The 25,914-nt window shown below is 41.1% G+C and overlaps 1 protein-coding gene across 7 annotated transcripts; it reads left to right on the plus strand.

Moving 5' to 3' along the window:
• Window positions 1-129: 129 nt before the first annotated feature.
• Window positions 130-23,856, plus strand: LOC129201495 (C-type lectin domain family 5 member A-like). 7 transcript variants are annotated; one of them, XR_008575424.1, is made up of 9 exons: window positions 130-256; window positions 2,025-2,093; window positions 6,725-6,814; window positions 10,980-11,018; window positions 11,728-11,808; window positions 11,912-12,054; window positions 12,689-12,798; window positions 13,376-15,391; window positions 23,156-23,252. XR_008575424.1 is itself a non-coding variant. In XM_054812893.1 (8 exons), the coding sequence occupies exons 1-8, from the start codon at window positions 175-177 to the stop codon at window positions 23,319-23,321; spliced, it is 780 nt and encodes a 259-aa protein (XP_054668868.1). In that variant the 5' UTR covers window positions 130-174; the 3' UTR covers window positions 23,322-23,856. The 7 variants fall into 7 exon arrangements, 6 of the variants coding, with proteins under 6 accessions (XP_054668868.1, XP_054668870.1, XP_054668872.1 ...); XM_054812893.1 differs by lacking the exon at window positions 13,376-15,391 and having other exon boundaries at window positions 23,156-23,856; XM_054812895.1 differs by lacking the exon at window positions 23,156-23,252 and having other exon boundaries at window positions 13,376-15,480.
• The last annotated feature ends 2,058 nt before the right edge of the window (window positions 23,857-25,914 follow it).

A 25,914-nucleotide genomic window follows, 5' to 3' on the forward strand; every position in this document is an offset into this window, starting at 1 on the left:
TACTATCAAAAGATCAATTAGAAGTAGGTTTCCCTTCTTATTACAAGCTTCTGTGTGACAGAAAGAAGGAACTTCCTGCTGAAGGTTAGAGGGGGGAGGGAGCTATGAATCATCCTCAGTCCAGAGTACCATTTTTAGAACAGCAACAAGAGTCAAAAAGAAGGGGGAGCAAGTATGTCAGAAAATGTCATTTACGCTGAATTGAATTTGACTGACTCAAGCAGGCCCAGACTACAGAAGATCACTGATGTCCAAGGTAGGTTAATCGGTCTGCACTGAGCTTTCTTTGTACTCTGGAGCCTCCCTTCCACTATTTTGAAAGAGTGCTGTGGAGCACCAAAGCCCCAAAGTAAATGAAGGAAATGTGAGGGCCAATGCCATGAAAAATGCACAAGTGGGGTGTCTATGCAAGTTTTTTAACAAAAAAAAGGGGGATTGTTATAAAGTGTACTTTTCATTTGTTAAGGCACAAGTGTGAGGGAGAGTTTCTTGTGTGGTATTAAGAGCAGTTTCTATCAATTTAGGAGACTATTCCATAGCTGAATATCAATTGGCCCTGCACCAGGCGCGTTCTCAGGCAGCAAATCCTACAGGAAATCAATCAGGAGATTGAGTGCCTAATGTTTCTGTTGTTTGAAGCAGTCTCACGCACAGCCTGCTTAGCCTTGCTTTGGGGCTTTTTCCTCCTGACTTTGTCTGTACAAACTACTTGTTTAATAAGTAAAGCATAAAATGTTTCATAGACAAATTTATTTTGATTTAGTATAAATAACTTTGCAAAATTCTAACCTAAAATTTATCTATCTTTAATGCACTAAGAATTATTGCATAAACTTTTGTTTAATTTTGTTTTTTCTTCCCTTTCTTTTTAACCTTACTATCCCTTTGACAGAAATACTAGTTTCTATTTCTTGCCATCCTGTGCTTGTCTTTTGCATAAAGTGTGATCCCTTGGCATCTATTTTGAGATGGCTGGAGTTTCTAATGCCCCAAGAAACAGGGTTTCTATCACCTTTTTCAACAGATTACTTCACAGCTAAATTAACAGGCAGCCACAAGAGATGCCATCTGATTAAAAGTTCCATTTTCCTTATAATTTAATCCATGTACTCCTACTTACACTTTTAATACAATTTCAATAGCATTTTTATGTTTCTCTGCTTGTGCCTTTCTGGAAAACCCCTATCAACTTTTTTCTTCTATGTGTTCACTTATTTTATGCACAGTATTTCCCAGTGATTACGCAAATCTTACAGAAAAGAGCTCAAACACTGGCTTCTGGCTTCTTTTCTTTTTTCCTCCAGTTTGCTATTTTCTATTTGATAGTGGATTCCCTGGATCAAATGCAGTGTTCACAAAGGAATGAAATTAATTCCATAAGCCAGAAGAATGCACTTAAACTCATAGAAGACATTAACTCTGTATGGTGATAGAAACAAAGGGGGACAGTGTTGTGTATCAGGATGACTTTGAATGTTTTACAAAATTGCAACATCATATTTCTTACTTTCTAGCCCCTTTTTATGTGTCCCTGTTCCTTCCTTCCCCACATGCTTTCTTCCATACTTGTTTGTATTTATTATCTGCAGATGTTAGAATAGTTTTCTCTTTTCTCACCATCTTATCATTAACTGGTAACCCCTTCAAATTTAGCGTAGTCTGCAGTTTTCAGGTTTACTTTGACGTTGTAGCCATTCTCACCACTCACACATGCATGTGAATTGAATAAGACAATCAGACAACCTTAGACATTTTTATCTGCTTCTGTTTAGATTTAAAACGTGTGTGCCCATGCCCATATCTCCTTTGTTATTGTCTGCACTGAAAATAAACCTGATCTGTTTCTGCCTATAGCAAGTCTTCTAGGGTGTGAATGCAATGGAGAAAAATATTATTTCAGCATAGTTAAATAGAGTTACATAAATCAATTGCTGTCATGTGTTTAGCATTTCTCATAATTTCAGTCATTTTTGTTCCATTTAAGTTGTTTCTCATCTTCCTCTGTTATTTTTGCCTGGTTTTAGGTTCTATATACGCAGAAGTGAAAGTGCAATCCCTAGACAGAAATGCTGCAGCTAGCTATACGTCGTCTGGTGAGTTTTTAGCTGTCTACTAAATTGATATGAATTTAAACAGTGAGAGGAGGCAGTACCCTGTTTTCCAAAAATGCAGTGATATCAAACCGTATGGGAGACAGGAAGATAATTGTCTGCTTTACATAGTCAGAGCAGGGGGCAGTTGATGTGTTGTGTTATATGCAACTAAACACTTGTTGGCTTCACTAGTATAGGAACACAACGATATTTTGGGCCAGGCCAAGAAACCACTTAGCCCAGCCTCCTGTCTCCAACAGCGGGCATAAGTGAACAACTAGAGTTGAATAAGAAGAGGGTAGGTGTATATGATACCTTCCTGTAATACTTTCACGTGCATGCATCTACTCAGGGACTTGCTGAGATTGTGGTTCTAGTTACATACCCTCAGTGGATTTCTCTTCTACAAACTTGCCCAGTCTCCCCTTGGTTCTATATACGGACCTGATTTCTATAATGGCTTTCGATGAGGGAATCCACAGTTCATTTTAACATCACACAAAGAAACAGCTGCATTTTTTTACTCTGAACTAGTCTATTAGTTTCAGCTGATGTTCCCTGAAAGAGACAATAAGCAGCCAAACCCTATCCAAGGTCTCCATGACACTCAGAATTTCATATAACTCTGACATAGCTTCTTCTTAGTCATCTCCTTTCCATACTGCAGAACCCTAGTCTGCACAGCCACTTACTGCTTCCCTTCTCTGAACCTTTTCTTATAAGCTTTTTGAAATGGGGATAGTAGAACTGCATGCTCCATTGAAGGTAGAGGTGAATCATGGATTTATAAAACCATGTGGCAGACAAAACATCCCTGATTTTTGTTTGCTTTCCTTCTGAATAATTCCAAATGCATAGGGTTGTAGAATCTTCATCCCAGGAGATATTCAAAGCCTGAGTGTGCATGGTCCTGAACAACCTGCTCTAGCTGATACTGTTTGAGCAGGGAAATTGGACTAGGTGATCTGAAAAGATTGCTTCTAACCTAAATGATTCTGTGACTATGTAGTCAGGACAGTAGACATGAGGTTCACAGATCTCCTCTAGAACTTTTTTTTAATTCACATTAGATCTGTTACCTTCTAGTCTCTGGGTACAAAGACAGCTTTAAAAGTGGGATTACAAAATGACAGTAGTAATCCAGCTATCTCACACCTAATGTCTCTTGGAATTTGTTAGTATATTGTGTTGGGTTTGCGTGGCAAGGTTTTGGTAGTGGGGGGGGCTACAGGGGTGGCTTCTGTGAGAAGCTGCTAGAAGCTCCCCCTGTGTCTGACAGAGCCAATGCCAGCCGGCTCTAAGACGGGCCCGCCGCTGGCCAAGGCCAAGCCAATCAGCGCCTCTGTGATAACATATTTAAGAAGTAGAAAAACACTTAGAGCGAGCTTTTGCAGCCGGAGAGAGGAGTGAGAAGATGTAAGAAACTCTGCAGACACCAAGGTCAGTGCAGATGGAGGGGGAGGAGGAGCTCCAGGCGCCGGAGCAGAGATCCCCCTGCAGCCCGTGGTGAAGGCCATGGTGAAGCAGGCTGTCCCCCTGCAGCCCATGGAGGAAGGATGAGGGGGTGTAGCGATTCCACCTGCAGCCCGTGGAGGACCCCACGCCGGAGCAGGTGGAGGCACCTGAAGGAGGCTGCGGCCCGTGGGAAGCCCACGCTGGAGCAAGTTCCAGGCCGGACTGGTGGACCCGTGAAGAGGGGAGCCCACGCCAGGGCAGGTTTGCTGGCAGGACTTGTGACCCCCATGGGGGACCCCACGCTGGAGCAGTTTGCTCCTGAAGGTCTGCACCCCGTGAGAGGGACTCCATGCTGGAGCAGGGGAACGATGAGAGGAGTCCTCCCCCTGAGGATGAAGAGGCGGCAGAAACACCGTGAGATGAACTGACCGTAACCCCCACTCCCCGTCCCCCTGTGCCGCTGAGGGGGGGAAGGTTGAAGCCGGGAGTGAAGTTGAGCCCAGGAAGATGGGAGGGGTGGGGGGAAGTGTTTTAAGAGTTGATTTTATTTTCTCATTCCTCTACTCTGTTTTGCCTAGTAATAAATTAGATGAATTCCCTCTCTAAGTTTGGTCTGTTTTGCTCGTGACGATAACTAGTGAGTGATCTCTCCCTGTCCTTATCTTGACCTACAAGCATTTCATTATGCCTTTTCTCCCCTGTTTAGTGAATGAGGGGAGTGAGAGAGCGGCTCTGGTGGGCACCTGGCCTCTAGCCAGGGTCAACCCACCACATATATCCATTTTTTTTATTTGGGCTATACATCTTCCAGTTCATGTGGCTCCTCATAAGGAACTGCCCTGAAATGGAAGATCTACCCAGTTCTCACTCAGTCAACCCTGATATGAGGGATTAATTTAGCTTCTCTACTACGTCTTTATCTTCTGAATGCTTCCTGGATAGCCTACCATCTACTGGCCTACAGACCTCCAGCATCTCTTGATGTTTGAAGACACAATGTGTTTGAAACATGTGTTCGAAAACATGTTTGAAGTCTTTTCCTTCTCAAGTTCTTTTCTGCCCAATTGTTTTTTCTTATAGGTAATCTTTGATCTCCCAGGGTTTGTGAGACTCTCTATTTTCTTCATTTAATGTCTACCGCTATGGAAAGTTTACCATCTGCTTCTAACAGCTGTGTCAACTGCCTTTTGCCTGTTCCCAGATCATTCTTAGCAGGTGTTTTGTATTGGCCATGTGTTGCCAGGATGTTATCCTTCAATAGTATATAGTCTGCCTGCATGGATTTCATTCTTTCTTAGCAGTCCTTTTCAGCTCCTTCCTGTAATTCCCATCTTTTACCCATTAGCACTCTATTTTTCCTTATGTAGTCTAGTACTATGATGACTCTTCCTTTTAACCACTTCCTCGTATACATAGCATATTGGTATGTCAGGTGGCAGAAGCCACCCATTTTCAGGTACCTGACATCTGAGTATTTTAGTCTTGGGTGGGACATTCCAGGTCTTCCAGTCTTATTTTTCAGACTTCTCGTATATGTGTAGAAGCAAGTGTGCCATAGCTGTTGTTTGCCTCTTAGCACTTTATTTAAATGACAGTCAGTTTTGCATTTTCTGCTTGACTGTTTCTACAGTCTGACATTTCCTTCTCCTGAGGAGTGGTTTTCAAGTCACACATAATGGTAATATCACCCTAAACTGCTCTATAGCCCATGTCAGCTTCTCTTTCCTCATTTTAAGAGTTACTTACAACTTTCACGCCCTGCCAGCTTGCTCTTATTAATTTTAAAAGTTACTTAAAACCTTCTAGATATCATGTCCAGCAGCTTGACTCTTTTATAGTTAAGATGAAATCTGTTCCTCCAGAGTGTTTGGACACTCTGCACCAGATGTGTCCCAAATTCCTGAAGAACTAGAAATCTGGATCCTTACTCCATCTTCTCAGCCAGGTGCTACAATGCTGCCTTCTCATTTCTCCCTCCAGTCCTGCAGAGCGTACTGGGCTCATTTCTGGAATTGCCACCTGGTCACCTACTTCCTACCTACGAGCTTCCATTTTGCCACTAAAACTTCTCTCCACCCTTCCCATTCTTGTTGGTAACCACATGGACTAATACATCAGTAGATAATTTGCACATATCAAATAGATCTGTTGATTAGTGCAATCGACATGTTTTCAGGGTGCAACCATTTCCTGACCAAAACTCCTCAGGCAGAAAACTTAACAGCACGGAGTTCTTCTTGAGTGCCACCTTCTTTTAAAGACTGCTTTAAAATCAGCTTAGTTTAATACTATACTAAGTATGACAGCTCCTTAACATTTTAGTAATTCAAATAGTAATGCACGAGTAGGTGTGAAAATGAGGTTACCAGACAGAACAGACCAGATATTGACCGCAGTTAGGATGAATATTTAGGGTGACTTCCTCATTTACCTAAAACTTTACTTTACAAAGCAGGGGTAGTAGCAGCAAAAAACCTCAATTTGGTTTTCAGATCCTAGCTGTCATTACAGACACCACGAACTTCAAAGACAGCAGAAGGAGTAAGTAAATAGTCTAGCAGATATATGAAGCAGGAAGAGTTGGAAAGCTCTCTTTTACCTTTTAATTCAGTGTCTGACGAGTCCAGTCAGCCACTGAACATATTATTTGTCCCCTCTTGGACCTGCTTGTGCTCTATATCACCCAGCCAGTATCCACTGAGTTGGCAGACTAATGAATAGTGCAAGGATCCCCTTGAAGTAAATCCTGAACAAAAGTCCATAAACAACAATAAAAATAGAAATAGTTCAACTCCTCTGAAAAATTTGCTTTGTTGAGGAGTATAACATGGCAGGACCTTTATCTAGTAGGTTGATTGGGTTTTGCTTTCATAGTATTTTGAGAAGGCAGATCCCAGTGAGCACTTAACTCTAGTATCAAGTACAGCAGAATTTATCAAAGCATTCAAGGCAGTGGCAGAAGGGTTCAGGTTGAATGTCTGTGATGGAAAAAAGAATGTGTCCGCAGTGTATCTATCACAAGAAGAACAAACACCTGCAGGGACAGCACCAAAGGGCTTTGTCTAACTTGAAAGAGTTCTCTCAGTGTGAGCCCGAAAAGGGCATCTTTGAATGAAGACAAAGGGTTCCTTTTCCAGTTGTTCCCCTAATCTTTATTTTTTTCTGCCTATCTGTAGGTAAAAGCTGTTGCTCCAGAACACGTGTCACTGTATTGGTTGCTGTGATAATCCTCCTACTGGTCTTAGCAGTGTGTCTGATACTCCTGTGTAAGTCCTGCTAAAAAATGTAATAACTGCAATTAATTTGTGACTTTCACCCACTGACTGGCATCTAAGTCATGACATCCAAAACCAGTAGCAACAAAAGGCTAGTTTGAAGGCACAGGACAGTAGTTTTTAGCCAACTGTGGCCATAAGAGGAAATCTGTAAAACGGTCAAGCGGTTTGAAAGTTTAAAATTCCAAAAGGAAAAAAAGCCAAAATCCAATTAAAAAATTGACAATGTTCATACAATAAATAATTCATTATACAAACATTTTAAAGAAACAAGTCAAGATTAGATAATGTCTATTAGTATTATGATTGTTATCTGTGAGAATATTTCAAGGTGATGATCTTGTATCATGTCACCAAGATGTCCGTAATACCAAAAATCTTTAAATAAATATGAATAAAGGCTCATTTGAAAGAGGTGGCTAAGTCACAACTTAAAGGAATATGTTTACACCTTACTCAAATAAAAGCCTAGCACTAGGTCTCTCTGCATATATATCACTAGGTTCATAACAATCTTTGAAATACATAAAAAGATAATTTTTTTAGAAAGAAAGTATTCTTAGAGCCATTAAAAAAAAATACAAAATTTAATTGAGTCATGTGGTACTTTCCTTTGAATATTTTCAAGGAATCATTTTTAAATTTCAGATGTGGTTGCTTGTTTCTTTTCATCCTTTGATAGTTGAGCAAGCTTAAGACGTTTCCACAATCAATCACACTCCAGTCCCAGAGTTTGCCACCAGAGATGCACATGGAGAAACTCTTTGTGAAGACATGCCAAAACCTTTGATCCATGGAACTTAAAAAATAGGGTTAGGGAAGGTAATTGTTTTCTCTTTTTCAAGGCAAAGAGTAAATGACAGATGTCTGATAGTGCTCTGACCTTTATAAAATGTAAAATACCATAGGAAGGGCAAAATTTTAAAAAACACAACATAACAAGGTGAAATTACCAGCATTTAATAGAGCTTTAAATCAAGAGTTGAATGAGGAGTCATTAGACTTGTTTCAGTTATAGTTACTTTGTTGGGTTCAGTACTGCCTCAGTGAACCAAAAAAATACTCCTAAGAGACTTGAGATCTAGATCAAGCTTGATGTTGTGGTTCAGCCCCAGCTGACAGCTGAGCACCACTCGGCCGCTTTCTCACCCCTCCCCCCACCAGTGGGATGGGAAGGAGAATCAGAAGAAAAAAGTAAAGCTCGTGGGTTGGGATAAGGACAGTTTACTAGGACAGCAAAGGAAGAGGAAAATAACAACAACAGTACTTAGAATATACAAAACAGGTGATACACTATGCAATTTGCTCACCACCCAGAGGCTGATGCCCAGCTCATCTCCGAGCAGTGACCCCTCCTCCCTGGCCAGCTCCTCCCCTTATATAGTGAGCATGATGTCATATGGTATGGAACATCCCTTTGGCTACTTTGGGTCAGCTGTCCTGTCTGTGCTCTCCCAGCTTTGTGTGAAAATTAACTCTATCCCAGCCGAAAACCACGACACCTGAGAAACTAAATCAAATTAGTTTTTAATTTCAATAGCATAGTTTTCACTGTTGCCATTTTGGTTGTTTTATTTCTAAGACTTAATGAGTTTTTTATATTGTTTTGTTTTGCCAAATATACCGTTGTTGATGAACAGCTTGTTTAAATGAACTAAACTGTCACCTCTTGATATTGCTCCATCATACAAGAGGTCTATAAGCCAGAAGGCATAGAACATTTCTGTTCATTAAAATGACCACAATTTTACTCAGCGGAACCTGACCAAAAATTTTTATGATTTTTATACTAGTGTCATATTATTTTCTTTTTTTTCTGGAGAAAAAATTTATCTGCCAGTAAGTAAAAAAATTGGCCCTGCAGTTCATGAGCTGGTCTTGCAAGAACAGGCCGATCTGACTTTGTTTCAAATGCGTCTTCATATGAATTAAATTTGCTCTTTTCTGAAACCAGGAGTTGATATCCAGCCTCAAGATATATGCATAGTAATGCATATATGCATGAAAAACATATGATTTCAAACAGATTTTTCTGTTTTATTTTTCCTTGTTGCTCTAGGGATTCGGTAAAAGGCAAAGAAATCCTTAATGTTCCAATTAGCATATGACTAAAGCACGATAAAACTCAGTGTTAAGTTGCTCCAGTTAGAAAATACCACATTGTTACTTTGTTAGGTTTCGGTGCCTTTGAACCATTTTCAGTAATGCTGCTGTCTGAATCTCTCAGGCAGATTTCAGAGGTAAAGGTGACAATATTCCAGGAGAAAATCTGGACCCACCATTTGTGTGTTGTAAATTGATTTCTGTCCAGTAGGAGAATTAGTAGGGTCGTGTTCATTTTTGTAATGCATACCAGTATGTATTCATTTCTAATTTTTCATAGAAATATATGCTTTAAAAATATGTTAGGTAGTTTTAGTACCAGTATTTGGTACTATTATATACTAAGGACTTCAGGGTAAACTTGCAAGAAGTAGTTCAAGCTTCCACCCACAGGCTCAGGCTATATGCAAAACCCAGCTTCTTCATCTTCTCCCTGACATTTGTTCATATAATGTTTCTGAGAACTTTTCCTGAAGAGTAAATTCTGTTTCCCCCTCTTCCAAACATGTCGTTGCTTCTTCAACTTCTCAATCCCCAGCTTTAACTTCATTATTTCCACCATGATTATCTGTTTTAATACTCTATAAAATATAATGCGTACTCTATCTTGTGCATCTCTGTATACAAGTTTGAATGTAATTCTACATACCAGAGCTTTAAGAACATTTGTTTTCAAATGTCCAGACAGACATCTTTCCTTGTTTGTTTTGTTTTGTTTTGTTTTGTTTTGTTTTGTTTTGTTTTGTTTTACAGTGATATCTAAGACTCACTTTCCCTATACCAATATATCGGAAGTTAATCCCTAAAAGGAACAGGGCAAACCATACAATTTAGTCTTCACAAAATTAGACTTTTATTGATCAACTTTGATCTTTGAATTGCAAACGTTAAAATAGTATTATACATTGCCAGCATTTGGGTTTAGGTGCTACAGAGAAACTTTTTTCTCACAACTCCAAAAGTCTCGTTCTTGCTTGCTATCAGGAAAGAAATGTAGATTAGTAGGACTTCCTAGGCAGTGTGTTTTTGAAGTCTATAGTGGCTTTTACATTTCATACTTCAGCAATTTGTAAAAGAGTAGTTCAACAACTGTGTTGCACTAGGAGATGCAAACTCATTATGATTCCAGTAAAAAAAAGGCACTCAGACTCTGTATTTATTAGCACTATTTATTAGCAGGACCCTACACTTGCCCGTGTTGAATTTCATATGGTTCCTCTCCACCCAACTCTCCAGCCTGTCCAGGTCTCGCTGAATGGCAGCGCAGCCTTCTGGTGTATCGGCCACTCATCCAACCCACACTTCCTAAGCTTGCTAACGAGGATGTTACGAGAGATGGTGTCAAAAGCCTTGCTGAAGTCAAGGTAGACAACATCCACTCTCTTCCTTCATGTACTCAGCCAGTCGTGCCATCATAGAAGGCTATCAGATTGGTCAGGCATGATTTCACCTTGGTGAATCCATGTTGACCGCTCCCGATAATCTCCTTCTCCTCCACACGCTTATTGATGACCCTTAGAATAAGCTGTTCCATCACCTTTCCAGGGATGGAGGTGAAGCTGACTGGCCTGTAGTCTGAACACTGTTGTCTCATTTCGGCCTGGGGGAACGTTAGACCAGCTTCCAGCTGGGGCACAGCTGTGCTCTGCATGAATATCTCACCTCAGTTGTTTGGGGTAGGAGCAGACAATGAGCACAACTCCAAGCTGTGTGGGAGCACGCTTAACCAAGAACAGATTGGCTTGGGCACTGATCTTTCAAAGAGGGCTCTTATTTCTTATTGCTATAGTTACGCGTATACTGTACACCACATTTACTGCAATGCTGAAAACGTGTGGAGCATTTTTTCTTAAGTTTCAGAGTTAGGATCTTTGGAAATCTGCTCCATAGTATGGTACTATAGTTTTGGATTTTTTTCAATGGAGGAGCAAAAAGGTGAGGAGTAGGCATTCTGTGTGGGGTGATGGTGGGGGCCAAGAGGTCCAGAAGAGCTCTGACAGAGTATGGCAAAACGGTCAGCCATTCAAAGCAGAAATTGTATGCTTATTTCCAGATTATCCAGCTGCAAGCAGCTCACCTCACTCAAAAATAGGTACGTAATCCTCTGTCATTGAAAAAACAGTTTCCAGAAGCCTGCTAGATTGCCTTTGAAGGGGAGGCAGGGGGGCTGTCTAGATTTTATTCAGAAGAAAAAAAACAAACAATCTGACAGCTCAGGAATAAACAACCTAATCCTGTACACTCATAGGATGAGCTCTCGAGGCCGGAGACGTTTCACATTTTCATCTTATTTAAAAGCAGTGCTTGGTCAGCATGGCATTACTGTTCCAGAGGGCAGAACTGATTACTCTCTCATGCTAGTGCAGAGGAGCCCATGGCTAGGTGAACGGACATGAATATAACAGTCCCTTAGGTATCATAGCACTGTAGTGAGCATGATGGATCAATGTGTGTGTACTGCTTTTCAAATACCCCTCCATTCTTAGCATTTTAACTAAGTGCAATCCCCTTTTGCTGTTTAAGAGCTGCTGGATAACCAACAAAGCTATATCAAGCAGTCCCTGTCTCCCTGAATCATCCCTTTCCAGGTCCCTGTTTCCTCCCGGTACCCTGCCTGGCAATGGAAAGTAATGTTCTTTCTTTCAGTAGCATAATTATTGCCATATTTTGCAGCAGGCAAATAAAACTTTTGAAAACTGAAAGCTGCTGTTTGCCCTGGCCATTTCTGTTTATCTCCTGAGCAAAGATTTAGAAGGCAGGATAACGTTATCTGTGATTCTACTTCTCTGACTTGTGTCCAGTAACTCTTGGGCTGGCATTAGCTACGGAGACTGGCAGGGAGCCCTGGAGGCCTGGTGAAAACAATGAGCAGAACCACACAGGTACTTTTCTGGCTGTAACTTACTCTCTTACCTTTCCCTTGTAATGGGATCATTTTGTTAGTGTGAACATGGATTTTTCCACACCTGTTGTTCCCTCCTGCAGGCTGCCCCCAACACTGGCAAAAAAATGAGGGAAGATGCTACTTCTTTTCCGAAAAGATGGAAAAAAAAGACTGGAATGCCTCCCGTAACATATGTACTAAGATGAAGTCAGACCTAGTGATCATTGACAACGAGGAAGAACTGGTGAGATCTAAATTCATGGGGCTGTTTCCAGGGTTGCTTGACCTGTATGAGTTACACTTGTGTCTTCTCATGTTAGATGTCTTTAGGGGTCTATAATCTATTGCTAGACATATACACCAAGCACTTCTGTATGGTAGCAAAAACCTCCACAGTAAGATGCATCTTGATGGTTGAAGTCTTGCATCTGGAAGCTTCTCTTGCCAGGCATGCTCCCATGGGAAGGAGCAAACTCTCTGCCTAACTGACTTATGTTTTAAAGAGATTTAGCACACAAACCAAGACCAAACAAGTTGAACAGACATTGTGAGAGCCATTGCTTTGAAAAGGCTTTCTCATCACAATCAGAATAGGAGAGTATCTCCAGGTATCAAGTCATACCTGGCTAACTACAATGTATAGCTTTAATGGTATCACAGGTGTATTATTCTATTTAGTCTATTCCTAAGAAGCCCCAGGAAGAGAGATGAGATTAAATAAAAATGGAAAAACTCAGCCTCTGAAGCTGTGGAAAGAGATGGTGTGGCTGGATGCACACTGTACTTTCTGTGTTGGCTATTTAGCACTATGTTTTCTGTGTACCTCTGGTGAAGAAAATCTAATTTTAATGTATTAACATTGTTTCTTTCCTTTCTAGAAATATCTTCAGTCACAATCAGAAGGTCATTACTACTTACTTGGTCTCATACGCTCTAAGAGAGAGAACACGTGGAAGTGGAGTAACAACGTGGAACATAACACAAGCATGTAAGCTCATTCCAGCAAGTCACTGTGATGCAACGTCTGGAAACAGTTAAAAAAAAAAAAAAAACCCAGAGCTAACAACAGGGAGTACAGTGATCTGTAGCAACCTGATTCCTTGAGATTCAGGTGCTTCAGCACATTCCTGTGACAAGTCAAAGGGAGCCTGTAAGTGACGTGGGAACACAGGCATGTCACTTCAGATGGCAAGAGAGGACACAGCTGTAGTTCTGGTGGGGAAGGAGGAACCTGACTAGATGGAGTTCAGTGGAGAAAGTAAGGATATACCTGGCAGGGACGAGAGAGAGTGTGATGTCAGCATCATTGAATGGAGGCTACCAAAGAAGGGAAAGGTCTCTGGATGGGAAAGTATAGCCCATATACTTTTGTTGAAGCCTGGGGAAGAAAGTAATGTGGGGGAGACTCCAACAAGGCAGCTTCTAATCCCACTAATCCCACTGACAATAATATAGTTTAACAGCAAGTCCAGGAGTCACTCTGTCTTTCATGGAAGTGATAATGATTGCATTGCATCCAGCTAGGTCAGGAATGCAACTAAATCTGACTTTCTCTGCCTGTTCAGGTTTAATATAGAAGGAGATACTACTTACTATTCCTGCGCTGTCATTGGATATGGCAAAGTACAAACTGCATCTTGTGATGGATCCATAACAACACAAAATATGTGTGAAAAAGCTGCAGATGTTTCAGAATGGCAGAAGGAGAGCTAAAAACAAGAGGTCCAGGCAGGAATGTTATCCCCAGCTTCCTGTAGGAATGGCAGATGGGATTTACCTCATTTATCTTCAGCTGTCTAAATATCTAGTCAAAGGGACTCTTACAGGCTCCCTCTAGAGACCTTGCAAAGCTTAGCACGCTCTTTCCCAAGATGGGTGTCTGAGACTGGATGGATCCCTCTCCAGAGGAGCTTGTATTTTCACACATTAGGAAGCTGGGTGACTTGCTCATACCAGATGCCAGACTTTCAGGCAGCCACTGTTAGATGATACGAGTCCAACCTCGGTGATAGGTGCGATCACAAACAGATCATATATCTCATAGGCACGTGCATACATACCTGTACATTCACAGCCCTGCTTGTGCACAACGAGACACTTCAAAGCCTTGCCATGCACTGCTCTTCCCTGCAGCCACAAGCAAAGATTAACACGTATTTATATTGCATATCCTGTTAGAAAAGTGCAATCACACTCATTGTCATTTGTCATAGATATGATCGACAGAACAAAGTCAAATGTGTATAAACCTTACTCTGTAAAAAGCTGTCTCTGTTAAAAAACCACACTGCATACCAGACCCTGTGGGGCTAAAATGTGATTCACCAAAACAGAAATGATCCTGCACCACAGCTCTGTGCATAGAATCACCACTAGTCCTATGTAGGTCAGGGAAAGTATATCAGATTTAGACCTAGCCCTGAACAGGAGGAAGAGCAGTAGAGAGCACAAGCCTGAAAAACAGAGTCACAATAATAGCTTCAACTGGACAGAAAATAGTCAAATCAAAACCACAGTTATCTGTGAAGAATCTGGTGAGAAGTATGAGTGACCTACAGAGAATGACGACACAGAGGACTCTCTTGTTTTTCTTGGATAATGACCAAAGAAGAAAATCATGCATTCAGGTTTTTGCTGCACAGAAAAGTTAGAGTCAACACCAGAAACAGGTGGTACCAGTAGAGCAGAGACGTGATCAGCAAATAGTGAATATTACCAAAGATCTTCCAATGTGCTTCAGCAGCTTTTGGGACACTGGGGCTTTTGTGACTATGAGGATTATCATTCTTACCATGTCCTTTGAGGCAGAATCATTCCCACCTAAAATGGTGCCATTCATGGATCTCTCCTTCATCTGCAGGACAGAGAAAGCCCTGTGAATTCCTTGATGAAGTGATAGTGATGTCATGCTTTCTCATTAGGAAAAAAAAAAAGGTTTTGCTTAATCAAAGAATATCTACTCAGAAAGTTGTGGCCAAGGGTAGTGAAAATGGAATCAAACAGGGAAAAAACTCTCTTATTCTGACTTCAAAGCACATTTTGATGTCCCTCAGACAAGCAATACTTCTCACTGCCCTCATCCATCAGGACTCTTTAGAAACATATTTGTATTTCCCCCACTGACCAAAGTAAGAATATGTAGTTGTAACAGAATAATATCAATGGCAGCAACCAGAACCTAAATTATTATTTCAGGAGGAAGCTATGCTAGAGAGGCTATTTGTTTGTGCTCAATTTACTGGGCTCTATATTGTGTTATGGAGCAGTCTGGAGGAGGGCTGCCCTTGTATTTTCCTATTCCAGCTGCTTTCCTTTGATCAGGTGGGCTCTGCTGAAGGTGAGAGGCAGAGAAATCTCTCTTCCCTGGGAGCCACTGGTCCTAGGGGGAGTTTGAAGACTTCAGCAAGCAGCAGATCCAAGCAACTATGCATCAGAGGTGACAGAAAAAGGGAAGCTGCCCTAGGGCCACTGTGGAACTACATGAAGTCCATCAAACCCAGAAAGCCACAGAAAGTCACAGGACTAAGGAGCAAACACTGCTTACAAGGAAATCCCTAACAAAGGAGGAAGTTTGATTTGAGGTGATTTATTTTCTCTGCTTCTGTGCTTTCTTTTTTCACAAAATTATCTTTTTCTGATTTTGTTATCTTAGTTTTTAAATAAACCTTAAGTTTACACTTTGGGATTCTTTTATTATCTTTCGGCATGCCCACTGCAAGGAAAAGGTGAAACATTTCACACTGACTTGGTCAGGGTCTCATCCTGATGCCAAGGACAGGGAATCCCGAGTTTGTAAGAGCTGTCTCCTCCACTTTTAGCTGTGATGCAGATCACATAAAAATTCTCCCCCTGCACAGTTTGATTTTAGTTAACCGGAATGATCCCTTCATGAAAGTATCAACAAGCAGAGCGAAGTGGCTGAATACATGCTAAAAAGAAAATGTGTGTGTGTGTATGCATACACATGGACACAAATATACACATTAACGCTCTGTAAAGCTTCCTTAGTTAAACCTGTTTGCTGATTAAGCTCTTCCCACATTCCATGTTAAGGAGGTGCTATTCTGAAAAGAAGAAAAAGCCAATGTTTCCTTTCCTGCTGAATCAACTGCTAGATGAGGAGGAGGACCCCGGGAGAAGGATCATTTCCAGCATAGGAAATGCAAGTTTCATCCATACAGGGTTTTGTTGGTTGGTTGGGTTTTGTTTGAAGTTTTTGTTTGTTTTTCCTACCCCAGTAATTTACACTTGAGCATGTTGAGTACATACCAAATCTTTGGAGAACAAGTTACCAGACTCTACCGAGTCCCTAATGAGCGTGTACAAACTGACATATAGGGAGGCTGTATGTGGGGGAAAGGGTAATTTCCCTATCAAAATTATAATTTCCATTGGTGGAGGTGCTACAAAGTTTCCGTGAAGTGGCTGTATATGTCCTTTTAACATGACTAAGAATGTGCTTTTTTCCTTATTTCAGCATTAGAAATAACAGAATTATTGAACTGAGACTTAAACTATACGCATTACTGTTTGCTCCATCTATAAAAAAAGAAAAAACCCAAATGTTTCTAAAAGTGCCTGTTGATACTGAATTGCTTTTAAAAGGCCAATTTTTTTCTCTCACCTACAACTTGCTTTGTTAAGAAAGGGACCCTTCTGTCACCAAAATCCGGGAATAAACCTCGTAACACCAATGTAGTGTTAAAAGGCAGGCATTCTTTATTGCAGCGCTGGATGCACGGGGGATAGCTCCACCCAACGTGCATGCCAGGTGATCACCAACACACAGGTTATGTAGGATCAAAACATACATATTCATCATTTTTCTCAGAAAAGGCAGTCCTATGCTAATCATTTCTTGGAATCCATTTCCATATTCTCCTCCCCGTCACGCATGCTCAGTGATTTGAGTCGGTGGTCCTCAAGGGTCTCTGGTGGTCGTCAGTGGTCTTGCACCTGTGTCCGCTGGATGACCTTCTTCATGCAGGCATGCGCAGTATCCTTGCTGTGGGTGCACCTGTCCATAACAACTTACTTCATAAGATTAATATCTCCAAACCTATTGTTCAGTTTGGTAGGGACTGTACATGGAACATAGCAGCACTGTACCTTGCCATGGTCAGTTAGCTTCATTACCTATTACCTTGGTTACAAACTAATTATCTCAACCTGATTCTATGGTTTCTGTTTCACGGCCCCTATCCCCACGGTTACATTTCCCCCCTTTGGAAGTTTTGAAATAATCACTTTTCAATACTTCCACTCATATTTTCCTATCCTAGACACATTACAGATGTTCTTAAACTTGTAACCGTAGCATCTACACCCCAGTGCGTCTGCTCATGTTTCTCTTTTGCAAGTTCTAACATAACTTGTGGAGTTACTATTACCTGATTTTCTGGTGTTACCCACCATCCTTCCATATTCTGAGATGCTTTTAAGTGCTCTGCCAATTGTTCATCTAGTTTGCTGTATCTTGCTTTTAAATTTGGAATTTTCATCTGTTTTACTGGTACTAGTGCAAGGATACCTTGTCCTGCAGCCTCTTTTGCAGCTTTGTCTGCCAATCGATTACCGTCTGATCCAGTTTCTGCACATCTTGTAGGAGTTGAAGAACTTCCTCCTTATGCCTTATCGGTGATCCTTGGGCTGATAACAGTCCTCTTTCTTTCCAGATGGCTCCATGAGCATGGATCACCCCAAATGCATATTTGGAATCCGTCTGTATGTTTACCCTTTTCCCTTCTGCCATCTGTAAAGCCTGCTTTAGCGCCACCAATTCTGCTTTCTGCGCTGATGTATTTGCAGGTAGTGTTCCTGACTCCAATACCTTGTCGGTGGTAACAACAGCATATCCGGCTATTCGCCTTCCCTCTTGCACAAAGTTGCTTCCATCCGTAAACAGTTCCAGATCAGGATCCTTCAAAGGTTCGTCCTTCAGGTCCGGTCTGCTGGAATAAACTTGTTCAATAGTTACCAAGCAATCGTGTTCCAATTTCTCAGTAGGATTTTCTGTTGTCAGGAACATTGCTGGATTTACAATTGCTGTGGCTTTTAATTCCACATCATCTTGTTCCAATAGGACAACCTGGTATTTCAACATTCTGCTAGGGGATAGCCAGTGACCCCCCTTTTGTTCCAAGACAGTTATAACCATGTGTGGTATATATACCACTATCTTTTGGCCCATGGTTAATTTTCGGGCTTCCTGAATCAGCAGCACTGTCGCTGCCACGGCACGCAAACATTCCGGCCATCCTTTACTCACGTTGTCAAGTTGTTTAGAGAAGTATCCCACTGGTCGCTTCCAGGATCCCAGCCGTTGTGCCAGCACTCCAAGGGCCAGATGTTGCCTCTCGTGAACAAACAGCTCAAAAGGTTTGGTTAAGTCAGGTAAACCCAATGCGGGGGCTGTCATCAATGTCTTTTTGAGTTCTTTAAATGATTTGTGGCATTCAGGTGTCCAAATCAAATATCGGTCTTTGGATTCCTTCAAGGCTTCATATAGGGGTTTCACATACAGTCCATAATTTAAAATCCAGAGTCGACACCACTCAATCATTCCCAGAAAGGCTCTCAATTCCTTTGGGCTGTTAGGTTCAGGGATCTGACAAATGGCTTCTTTTCTTTCATTTCCCAATTGTCTCTGTCCTTGAGATATCTCAAATCCCAAATAAATCACTGCTGCTTTCCCTATCTGGGCTTTGTTTCTGGAAACTCTGTATCCTCCTTGGCCCAGGAAATTCAGTAAACTGATGGTCATTTCAAAACATGTTTCTTTGCTTTTTGCTGCTATCAAAATGTCATCCACATACTGTAATAATATACCTTGTCCTTGATTCTGTTTCTTCCACATTTCTAATTCTTTTGCCAATTGATTTCCAAATATTGTGGGGCTATTCTTAAATCCTTGCGGAAGTACAGTCCATGTTAGTTGCATCTTTCGTCCTGTAGCTGGATTTTCCCATTCAAAAGCAAATATGCTTTGACTTTTTATACCCAGAGGTATGCAAAAGAAGGCATCCTTTAAATCCAGTACAGTAAACCATTTATGTTCCTCCTTTAAAGATGTCAGTAAAGTGTATGGATTGGCCACTACTGGGTGTATATCTTGAACTATTTGATTTATGGCCCTCAGGTCTTGAACCAATCGGTATTCCTTACCTCCCGATTTCCTTACTGGTAATATAGGGGTATTGTATTTTGACTCACATTCTACCAACAACCCATACTCTAGAAATTTTGTAATTAATTCTTCTAATCCCTTCCGGGCTTCCCACTTAATAGGATACTGTTTTTGTCTTACCGGCTTGGCTCCAGGTTTTAAAGTCACCTTTACCGGTTCTGCCAGTTTGGATCATCCTGGAACTTCACTTGCCCATACCAAGGGAGTGACTGCATTGTCCACCGCTTCTGGAATTTGTTCTTCTTTGGAGGAATTCTGTAACATAAACACCCTCGCCTCTATGGCTTTTGATTCTGGTATTAGTAATCTGATTTCTCCATCTTTAAAAATTATTTGTGCATCTAATTTGCTTAATAAATCTTGTCCCAATAAGGGCAACGGACATTTGGGCACGTACAAAAATTGATGTGTTTTATCTACTATTTTCCCAGCTTAAATTTTAACAGTTTCAAGAAAGGCCAGTTCTCTTTCCGCCCCGTCGCACCAACACCCTCTGCTGATTTATGGCTGAGTTTCGCTTTACACATTTATTATTCTCAGTCAAGATTGCCAGAATTTTTCCATCCCTTTGCATTTGTCTGACTTCTTTTTCTTTTTCTCTGTTGTTATACACAGTCCAGGCTACTTCAAGCATTTTACCTAAGTCTCTGGACTCAGCCCCTTCCATTTTCTGGAGTTTTTTCTAGGGTTGATTGTCCCATAAATATAGAGGCCAATTGTATAGCTTCTTCCGTGGTGTTTTTTTTGTTTGTGGTTTTGTTTGTGGGGGTTTAATTGCTTTTGGCATTGCATATCTATCACCAAACAAAATCCACTTCTGAGATCTAGTCAGCATCCCTCTGGGTCCCGGCTGATTAGGGTCCCACTCAGGATTTGTGGATGGAAAATTCTGGTCCACTGTCCCTTGTATGAGCATGAGCTCCTTCTACTTGTTTTCTGGCCGTATTTAATACCATTTTCCTTTCAGTATCTTCCAACAAAATATCCAATATTTAACCAATAATTTAACATCATCTTCTTTAAACACATATTTAAAACATCATTTACCAATATCATAAGCTGAGCAACCTTTTCCAAATTTTTATCAGGTTCCTGCCCCTTTAATGCCATTACCACAGAACTAGCTGAAACCAATTCACATTGCCTTTGTCATTCCGGATGATTTCGCAATGTGAAAAACAGATCTACATATGCCATTTCATTCCATTTACCTTCCCTCTTACAAAATAACATTAATTGCAAAATGGTGTTATATTGCAATGTCCCATTTTCCGGCCACTTTTCCCCATTTTCTAAAGTGTATAGTGGCCACCAATGATTACAATATTCAATCAACTGTTTCCGAGTCAAAGGATCAACATTTCCCAGATCTTTCCAGTGCTCCAAAATGCATCCCAGTGGTGTTTTTCGTGGGATTGGTTTCTTACTCGGAAAAGTGCCCATCTCCCAGGGACTTAGTGGTTGTGATTGTGCACTATCACAAGCACTTAGTCAGAGGGACCCCAACCCGTGTTAGAGCTCCCTCAGGGATTTCCCCTGCCACCGGAAATCCCAGGGATTTCTCCTGCCACCAGAAATCCCAACCTTGGAGGCTTCCCCTCCCCTCTGGGCCCTGCTCCACAGGCTTTCGCCTAGCAGAGACTTTTACCTGAGACGTCTCTCCAGCCCAACTCTGCGCAGCTTTCACCGCGCCTTACGAGCAGGCCTCCCGTGCTCTTCGCGTGGGCCTGTCCCAACGTGGGCCTGTCCCGGTGTGGGCCTGTCCCTGTGTGGGCCTGTCCCGGCGTGGGCCTGTCCCGATACGGGTCTCTCCCGATACGGGCCTGTCCCGGAGCCACGGGGTCCTTACTTAAGGTACCTTCACATACTTCAATTAAATGAGAATGCCTTTACCTCTCCCAGGGGTCTTGCTCAAAGCTCTTCGGTCCGGGGATCGGAGGTTCTCCCCGAGAATTCCCCGGTGCCGGCTGGAGGTCCTGCGATCCCACGGATCCGTCGAGGTTCAAAAGCAGTGTCCCACCTGGGTCGCCAAAACTGTCACCGAAATCCGGGAATAAACCTCGTAACACCAATGTAGTGTTAAAAGACAGGCATTCTTTATTGCAGCGCTGGATGCACGGGGGATAGCTCCACCCAACGTGCATGCCAGGTGATCACCAACACACAGGTTATGTAGGATCAAAACATACATATTCATCGTTTTTCTCAGAAAAGGCAGTCCTATGCTAATCATTTCTTGGAATCCATTTCCATATTCTCCTCCCCGTCACGCATGCTCAGTGATTTGAGTCGGTGGTCCTCAAGGGTCTCTGGTGGTCGTCAGTGGTCTTGCACCTGTGTCCGCTGGATGACCTTCTTCATGCAGGCATGCGCAGTATCCTTGCTGTGGGTGCACCTGTCCATAACAACTTACTTCATAAGATTAATATCTCCAAACCTATTGTTCAGTTTGGTAGGGACTGTACATGGAACATAGCAGCACTGTACCTTGCCATGGTCAGTTAGCTTCATCACCTATTACCTTGGTTACAAACTAATTATCTCAACCTGATTCTATAGTTTCTGTTTCACGGCCCCTATCCCCACAGTTACACTTCTATATGAACAGAAATGCTTGGCGTAGCCCTGACTGGTAGGAGTTTCCTCCAGACCCCCTTGCTCCTCCTGGTCCTAGACTAGAGTCTGAGCGCAAGCAAGCAGTACAAACACTTCCTACAATTAAGCCAGTGCTTGAACTCTACGTTGCAATTAGTATAACTATTTTGTCTAGGTGTGATATTTTCTTGATGCAGCTTGGTCAGTTATTACCCTCTAATGTAGCTCTGATATAAGGTAGCTTATACTTGTAAAACGTATTCTCCTTCCTTCATGAGCTGACCAGCAGAGTGACTGTATATTAGCTATGCCTGTGTGATTAAAGTTTTAAATCTTTCAGCATTACAAAGGCCTAAAAATGTATATCAACCTTCTTTCTTGAGGGTTCTTCTATAAAAAACAAGATGAAGCCAGGCCTGTATTTGGCTTCCAGACTTTGTCAGTGTTCATATACATATATTTATCTTTTTAGAGAACTAGATAATCTCAGAGTAACTAGACAACCTTCTTCTTTCACGAAGAAAAAACCCCAACATATTTGAAGTACCATATTTTTGGAAACGTATTTTTGCTTTCATTTTTGAATTTGGGAAATCAGCATGTTTTGCTAGAAAAAGTAGCCTTATGACAAAAAATACCTCAAAGAAGTCACCGAAGGGAAATCCCGTCTGGAGATTAAGGCAGTTAGGTGCTAACAGAAACTAAAACACTGAAAGGTAAATCTCACTTCTAGTGTCACCATGATGCTAGATTTAAATGTTAGAGATGGAGACCATGGATGTGTTTAAAACTAGCTGAGGCGTTCTGCTCTGAGGGAAACGGCAGTACAGTTTTAGGGACGAAGGCTTTAAAGAAATGAGTTCAAAAGGACACTAAGTTAGGACAAAAGCCTTAGATCGTGGCAGAAATTACTTAGGAACACAGCGTTTCACATTTTCAAATAAAAAAGGAAACAACATAGCAACAAACAAGTATGACAAATGCTCAGCTTTCAACAAGACGTGAGTCCCACGGGCCTCCTTTAAATATAGGAATATATTCTGCAGGAAGTCAGTGGAAAGGAGTGTAAATTGTAAAACATCATCAAAAGGGAGAATTATGAGGGCTGGGACAAAATTTAAATATCAAACAACCAGACACATAATAGAAAAAAAAAAAAATTCAACTGTGCAGGAATCCTCTGAGAGAATAAAGTGCATTTGCAGAACAGATTAATTGTAGTTTTCAAGAAAAATATGGAGTTTGCTGAGAAAGCAGTTTCTCTGCACTGGGCTTCAACATACTTTTACTTTTTTTTTATAATTGAGATACAAACAGAAAATTATATATCAGGAAACTTAGTAGTGGAATAAACAATAACACAGATCCCCGTACTTTGTTGTGTTCTTAATGTGCTTAGGAATTCATTTTTTTAACTGATGATAGCATAGGTGACTGTAAAAACTTGCAACTGTACCAAAGGCTTGAGGGTAGCAATTGCTATACTAACATGTTTAACCTAATTTCAAAAATTTGTTTTCAGATGTAAATTGTTTTCCCACTTCTTGCTCACCATCTTTTCCAGGTCATTTAACAGCAACTTCCAGCCTTGCACAACACTGAGAGATGCTTTACCATTAACTGAAATATGCCAGTCTTCTCTCCTGTCTCATAAATCAACACCACAACTTCATCTTGCAATTGCGGTTACTTCATTTCTTCAACAAGAATTTCACAATGGAATACAATGAATGGCTTTTGGAGAGCCTGGCTGGCTCCCCAGATCCCATCTTGACTGTAGAAAGAACTGGAAAAGACAAGAGAAATCCAGTTTTCAAAAGTGGAAGTCATGCTTTTTTAATTCAGTTGTGTATCAGTGATATCCAGTGACAATATTAAGGAAAAGTAGCCCACAGACTAACCCTGCTGAAACATTACGAGTTAGAGATGGCAAGGAGAATACAGGCAAATTAAATATTTGCTATATGCTCCTTAATTATTCTATAACAATTGCTATGAGTATCGAATCTAAACCATGTAGTACTTTACCAGACAAGCAGGGGGATAACACAATATCCAGAAAATAACTTGCACCAGTACTTTACGAGAATTTGTAATGAGCACTTCAGATGGTAGAGTTGGGAACACAGAGGGGCCTAGAGAGGACTTTGATGTAGCTTGAAAATGGAAAAAATATCAACATAAAAGTTATTCTCTGGGAGAATTAACACAGTATAAAAATGAACGTAGGGTATGTACTAGTGCAGTAGTAGAGGTCAGATCAATTTAAAAAATCTTCATTTCCCCCAGGAATTTTGATTCAGCTACACTGCGAGTAGCACATTATTACTTATGCCAATAAAACTCAGTAAAGCAGGTATCATTTTCATGTACCGAATGCACAATTCATCTAGAGTACATGTTGTTCGTTCATTTCCTGACGTACTGTGTTTAGTAGTTTTTCTTGTCCCCTTAGTACTGGATCACTGTATGACACAAAGACCTGTTTCATGAAAGCTGAAGATGCCTGTGCCTTGTCCGTAGACCTTGGGCATGCGATGAGTGAGGAAGTTGGATTCGGTGTTGGTGGAGAAATGAAGCTATGCCGAACCTTTCCTGTGGAAGCCCCTTTGCCAATTCAGGAGGACGTTTGTTCAAGGCCAGATTCCAACTAAATCATGCAGATTTAATTTAGAAAAATGTCAGTGACACCATTACCCTTATAGAAAAAAATCTGCAAAAGCCACTTGTGATACCTAATTAAACAAAGGATCTTGAGAGACCAAGAAGATGTTTTCAATGCAGCTTCACTGCGTGAGAATAGCATCCATTTCCCTTGGATGTGGAAGGCAGGTTTGGGGCATGAATAGGCCTGTTTGTTATTCGATTTATTTTTATAGGTTTGAAATTATAAATTACAGGAAAACTAGCTATAATTAATGCCCTTTAGCTATGTTTCACATGAGACACAATAATGTGTAGGCATCTGTGATCCCAGAGGACCCATCCTGGTCACAAGCCTCTGCCAGCTGGTGTTAAAGCTGGCAGTAAATACCGTAACTCTGTGGCATCTGATCATTCCCCTGTCCTTTGATGACTCTAATGCACCCAGTCTTCTTCGAAGGGCCAGTAAAGCATAGATACAGGGACAAGTAAAGCCTCGATGAAGGGACAGCACCTTTCACTTACTGTCAGATGAAGTTTATTCTGCCGCAGGGCTTCTGGAGTATCACTGACTGCTATGGAGGATCAGCTAATGCTCCCCAAATACCGTCTCTGAGAGATATTGCCTGTTCCTTATAGCTAGACAAAATACAGACTGCTAGACTCACCTCAATAACATAGGCAGTTTTCAAGTAAATTTTGAAGGAAAAGGTAATACAAATCACAGAGGTCAATGGGAGGAAAAAAACCCCAAACCAACGTGAATCTATATTCACAAGGATAGCTCATCCTGGTCAGCTTTCTCTGAGAAGATGGCTAACTCATCTGAAATTAGGATGTTATTAAAACATTTGACTAGGATTCCACCTAGGAAATTATTAACAAGCTTTTTGGAAAAAATATAATATTTAATATGTTCAGCAGTGGCCTTGTTGCAAAATGCAGGCACCTGCTAGTAACATCTAAAGTGACATAAGGTTATGTCTGAATAACAGAAAACGTCAAAATGGGTGAAGATCAAAGTCTAATACAGTAAGAACTGCATGACCTGAGGAGGACTGTAGTAGAAGAAACTGAATTAAATGGAACAACAGAAAGTGCAGTAGTACATACTAACGACAAGAATTAACCTGGGAGTTTAGCAGTTGGAAATGACAAAAGACCTGTGCACCTCAGTCTATGCTAAGTGACAGGGAACCACCAGTGTAGCAAAGCTGTGGAAAAAAAAGCAGTGTAGTACTAGAATGTATTGGATTAATATTTACAGTAGAGATGAGATATTACTACCATTCTACAGGAAAAAACCCCACCCTTATCTGTAGCAATATGAAGAGTTCAAGCCATCCATGTTGAACCTGAATATCAGCTGTAACAAGTACAGAGAATAATAACTAGCAGCGCCAGAATATGAAGGGGATGGATCTTACAAGAGATGATTAAGAAAGTTTGCGTGGACTAGCTTAGTGAAATTACACATATGAAAGAATGCATTTATTGACCATAAGCATATCAGAATTGGTTAGGATGGAGGGAGAAAAGTTAAGGTGAAGTACAAATCTGGCATGAAGTGAGAAATACACTGTCCATCTTAATTTTAAAATGAAAATTTGATTTAGGGTAAGATATGTCAGGATTGCATTGAAAACCAGTCCAGTGTTAAAAATAAAGACTGTTCAGAAA

The sequence above is a fragment of the Grus americana genome, chromosome 1, assembly GCF_028858705.1.
Source record: "Grus americana isolate bGruAme1 chromosome 1, bGruAme1.mat, whole genome shotgun sequence".
NCBI classification, from domain to species: domain Eukaryota; kingdom Metazoa; phylum Chordata; class Aves; order Gruiformes; family Gruidae; genus Grus; species Grus americana.